This window comes from Physeter macrocephalus, unplaced genomic scaffold, assembly GCF_002837175.3.
Source record: "Physeter macrocephalus isolate SW-GA unplaced genomic scaffold, ASM283717v5 random_1357, whole genome shotgun sequence".
Classification (NCBI taxonomy): Eukaryota; Metazoa; Chordata; class Mammalia; order Artiodactyla; family Physeteridae; genus Physeter; species Physeter macrocephalus.
Window position 1 is genome coordinate 20,184 of NW_021146919.1, and position 4,781 is coordinate 24,964.

A 4,781-nucleotide genomic window follows, 5' to 3' on the forward strand; every position below is an offset into this window, starting at 1 on the left:
TCGCCTCCTCGCCGCAGCCTCCACCCCTCTCGGACCCAGTAGCTCCCTCCTCTTCCCTCTCCCTTTTCACGGAGCTCCTCCCGCATCCCGCCTAAGGATAGCTCCCCATCAATTCCTTGCCAACCCTGGTCCGGGGCTCTCAGCATCCTCTCCCACCCTCCCCGAGACCGCCAGTCCGCCTCCCGGCAACCCTAAAAGGAAGGGGAGGGGCCCGGTCGAGGGGGAGGCAGCGTCAAGGTCACCTTCCTGCTCCGATGCCAGCAGGATCGGGTGATGTATATTTGGAGGAGAGGGACAGCGAGCTGCAGGAGAGGAGGAGCTAACCCAGGCCTATAACCCCTGAGCTCCCTCCCCGCCCCGTCCCCTAGGATCTTCGGTTAATGGTCGTTGCACTGATGCCCACCGCCCCGCCGGCCTGGGTGAGGAAGCTGAAATCTCCGGGGGCGGTGCCCGCTCTGGCCACACCCTCTGCAGAGCCCCACCCCTCCCCCTCCTCCATTCCCTTGAGCTCCGGCTCTTCCCCCCACCTCTCGCCCTCTTCTTTCTCTGTCTTTGCCTTTCGATCTCTGCCTTTCCCCATTGTATGTCAGTGGGGGTGGGGGGGTATTGTCTCTTACCCCTTCTCCCTTTTTTCCCCTGAGTTTTGGGTGAGGGCTGTGGAGAGCTGTGATTTATAGACAGGCTTTAACGCAGCACTTCTTTAACGCAGCACGTCTGTGGATCTATGGATCCACACAGAAGTGTGGATCCATAGAATCACCTCCAACACACACTGTGGCTGTGTGTGTGTGTGTGTGTGTGTGTGTGGTGTGTCTGAGTGTCTGTCTCTTTGTGCTGTGTCTCTAGCTCTGTGTGTCTCTATGTGGTATATGTGTGCCTGTCTGTTTATGTCTGTGGTGTTTGTGTGTCTGTGTTGGTGTGTGTGTTTGTGCATCTATCTGTGTATGTCTCTGGTGTGTGTGTGTGTGTTTCTCTGTGCTGTGTGTTTGTGTGCTGGTAAGTCTCTCTACACAGGGATTTGAGGATCACATCTGGAAATGAGAGGGGACTAGAAATTTGTCTTATCCTTCAGTGTAAGCACATTGCTTCATTTTGTTTGAAGCTGCTCAGAGGGACTGAGGGCCATCATGGGATGGGCGGGAGCCCAGTCCTTCCCCAGCAACCCCCACCCCCTTTGCTTCTAGTCCTAAGGATGTTTGGATACACAAGTACCTTCCATTCCCTAGGCCTCAGTGTCTCTCCATTTGTGAAAAGCAAGGTCCTTAGATAGGTTTCTTTAGAAATCTAATGTTGAGCCTAAGAACACCTAAGCCTGAGGACCCCTGACTTTCACCTTCTGTGGAGTCAAGATTCCTTAGAGATTGTTGCCTTCTGAGGGGCAGCCCTGGGAAGGGATCTTTTAGGACCTTGCAGCTCGGGGAGCTCCACCCGATTGGACGAGTGTCAACCGTGACACTTTCAGCCCAGAATACCTTGAAAGGCAGGGAAATTAAGGGGAAGAGATTTGGAGAGGAGATGGGGATAAGAAGCTCTCACTCTAGACATGGGGCTCTAGAAGTTCAGGATAAAATAATAATGAAGAAATTACAGTAATAATAGTCACAGAAGCTATCATTTCTTGGCACTGGACACAATAACTGTATAAAGCAGGTATGATTATCAGCTGTGTTTTACAGATGAGGAAACTGAGGCTTAGAGAGGTGAAAGCACTTGTCTGACATCACACAGCCAGGAAGTGGTGATCCTGGATTCCAATCCAGGCAGTCAGGCTCCAGAACCCTCAGTTCCAGCCACTGGGTGGCCTCCACAGTAAACATGCAAATTTATTGCCACCAACAAATTGCCAGGCTGTGGGCTAAGCACTCAGTGCCTTGGCTCATTCTCACTATACTCAGACAGGTCAGGATTCCAGAAGGACAGGCTCTGCTATGAGTGTGAGCTCTCTAAAATGGGTGGAGAGGTGAAAGTAGCACAAAGATTCAGGGGGCCTTGGAGAGTCACCATGGGCAACTGCCCCCTCCCTCTGTCCACTGCACCCGGCCTACCCCACAGGGACCCAGGATGCCAAGCTGCGAGCGTCCCTGTGGCTGCAGCCGAGGCCCCAACGTGGAAGATGGCAAGTGGTATGGGGTCCGCTCCTATCTGCACCTCTTCTACGAGGACTGTGCAGGTACCCCCCTCAGCGATGACCCTGAGGGGCCTCCTGTACTGTGCCCTCACCGACCTTGGCCCTCACTGTGCTGGAAGGTAAGGTGGGAGGAGGAGCAATTCCTGAGATTTCCTGTGGCTTCAGGGAGGAGGTGGGATCAGTGGATAGAAAGAAAAGGGGCTGCGTAGCAATTAGGAGTCTTGCATGTTCAAACAAGAGGAAACCCAACTCAAATGAGTCTCAACAATAAAGGGAAAGTATTGCTCATTTTATAGAAGAGACCAGAGGTTGGGTGCCTTCAGGCAAAGTTCGCTCCAGCAGTTCAAAGCATCCCACTGAGGACTCAAGCTTTCCTTCAGGCTCCCCATGGTACCCCCATCCTTGCAGCCCATTAGTTTGGGGCTCTCCCCATGTGTTCTCCAAGTGACTGCTCCCAAGCTGACCCTCAATCTCTCACTCCACATCTTCCAAGGGAAATCAGAATTTCATCCACTATTTCTTTCAGAAAAGAAACAATGCTTTTCACTTCCAGCAGTCCTGGCAAGTATTGCATTGGCTCTGATTGGGTCACTTGCCCGGCCCTGAACTAATTACTCTGGCTAGAGGGATGGTATATGCTGACTGGCAGGAAGAAGGGTTCACCTCACTTAAATCTTCCTGTGGCTTCCCAAAGATATACTGGGGGACTGTTGCCAGGACAGTAGAAGATGTGAGAGAAACGAACAGTCAACGTCCATACCAGCCATGGAGAGTGGTCAGTTAGGGAGCACCATGTGAGTAAAGGCATGGAGGTGGCAGTGAGCTGGGTCACTACAATGCTCTTTGATAAATACTGTAGGAAGCCTGAGACAGAGGGTCCCTCCTCTCTGCTTTCAAAAGGCTTCACTCTAGTGGGAAGGCGAGGTGCCAGCCTGCACAGTGAATGCACAACCTCAGGCCAGGTGTGCAGAGGATGGCAGGAGAGGAAATGCCCTCAGTGCCTGGGGTGATCAGGGAAGACTTCCAGGAGAAAGTACGTATTTTAACTTTTTGAGCATCTTCTTATTGCCAAGCAGTGTGCTAGGCTCTTGGGGACACAGAATTTAAGACAATGTGGTCCCTGTCTTTGAGGAGCTCCTAGCTGTGGTTCATTTAGTCATTCTGCAAACATTCGCTCAGCTACTGCTGTGTATCAGCACCGTGCTAGTCATGGAAGACACCTTGGGAGCCCAAACAGGCAGTCTCTGATCTCATGGCTTTCCCAGCTCTCAGTCCAGTGTAGCAGGCAGACAGACATCACTTACATAGTAACCAAGGTACACGTCCAGGTGTGCACCAAAGTGAGCGCACTGAAGAGCAAATGGGCACAGCGTTTGCATGAGTGCAGAGCTGGGGACTTGACCCAGTCCAGGGGCATCCTGGAAGGCTTCCCTGACGAGGTGAGGTTTGAGATGCATGTGATCTGAGGGATGTGTAGAAGTTTACCCGACAGAGGGATAGAGGTAGAGGGTAGATGGGCCAGGGGGATAAGATGGGACCCAAATGATGATTCAGGGTGACTCAAGGCTGGCAGACGAAGTCCACTGCTAGGTGGGAGCTGAAAGGGAAATTAATTCGGAGGCCTCAAGATTTCAAATAGAACATGACAGTCTGTGCCCTTGTCAATTAGATCCTAGCAGGTGTGTCTATGATCCCATCTTTTAAGGTTGGACCAAGGGGTTACCTTTAAGTCCAATTGGGATCCAAGGTGATCCCTTGGCCTGGGGCCCCAGCTGACCCTGACTGCCTCCCAATCTGTCTGCTTCTCTCCAGATCAGCTTATCCTCAGGTACCCTGCTTCTGCTACTGGGTTTGGCAGCCCTGACCACTGGCTATGCAGTGCCCCCCAAGTTGGAGGGCATTGGAGAGGGCGAGTTCCTGGTGTTGGATCAGCGGGCAGCCGACTACAACAAGGCCCTGGGCACCTGCCGCCTGGCAGGCACAGTTCTCTGCGGGGCAGCCGGGATCTTGCTGGCCATCTGCATGTTCTGGGCCATGACTGGCTGGCTGAGCCAGGACCCCAAGGCAGAACCCTTGGACACTGAAACCGATGGCCACATGGAGGTCTTCGGGGACGAGCTGGAGCAGCAGTTGTCCCCCATGTTCCACGATGCCAGTGGCCAGGCTTGGTTCTCACCACCCACCAGCCACTTTGGGCAGTCCTCTGTGCAGACAATCCAGCCCAAGCGGGACTTCTGAGCTGTCCTCAAGGCCAGAGGAAGAGCCAGGCCTGGGGTCTGGGACCCTTCCTCCTCCCCACCACATCCCACCTTCCCATTGTCTCCCTAACTTCTCCCTTTCAATGGGGCCCCTTCCATCTAAGCCCCCAGAAAGCCCAACTCCAGGTCAGAAAGTCTGGAGCTTACATCTCTGTGTCCCCTTCCCAGGGGTAGGGCCCTAAGTCCTCCAAGATGCCAGCCTTCCCCGAGTCCCCCCAGAACTTCCCACCCATTCCTCCTTTCCAAAGCCATTCAGGGGCAGAAAACTCCCTCAACCTATCCCCACTCTTTCCTCTGTATGACCTTGGGCAAACCCCTTACCCTTTCAGACCATCAGTCCTTGCCTCTGCACTAATGAAGGGTTTGGACCAGATTCTAGAGTTCCATGACTTTCT

The 4,781-nt window shown here is 53.4% G+C and overlaps 1 protein-coding gene across 2 annotated transcripts; it reads left to right on the forward strand.

The window, feature by feature from the left end:
* The first annotated feature begins 340 nt into the window (after nt 1-340).
* On the forward strand, nt 341-4,545 carry NRSN2 (neurensin 2). Of its 2 annotated transcripts, none has more exons than XM_007124243.4 (3): nt 341-419; nt 2,053-2,247; nt 3,941-4,545. In XM_007124243.4, the coding sequence occupies exons 1-3, from the start codon at nt 381-383 to the stop codon at nt 4,364-4,366; spliced, it is 660 nt and encodes a 219-aa protein (XP_007124305.1). In that variant the 5' UTR covers nt 341-380; the 3' UTR covers nt 4,367-4,545. The 2 variants fall into 2 exon arrangements, with proteins under 2 accessions (XP_007124305.1, XP_054939577.1); XM_055083602.1 differs by lacking the exon at nt 341-419 and adding an exon at nt 1,031-1,073.
* The last annotated feature ends 236 nt before the right edge of the window (nt 4,546-4,781 follow it).

What these genes read in the sequence shown, in the direction of transcription:
- NRSN2 (XM_007124243.4), top strand. Translation starts at nt 381, where the DNA reads ATGGTCGTTGCACTGATGCCCACCGCCCCGCCGGCCTGG. An exon ending in CCACCGCCCCGCCGGCCTGG is followed by an intron (nt 420 to 2,052) that starts GTGAGGAAGCTG and finishes CCTACCCCACAG; the next exon opens with GGACCCAGGATGCCAAGCTG. An exon ending in GGCCCTCACTGTGCTGGAAG is followed by an intron (nt 2,248 to 3,940) that starts GTAAGGTGGGAG and finishes GCTTCTCTCCAG; the next exon opens with ATCAGCTTATCCTCAGGTAC.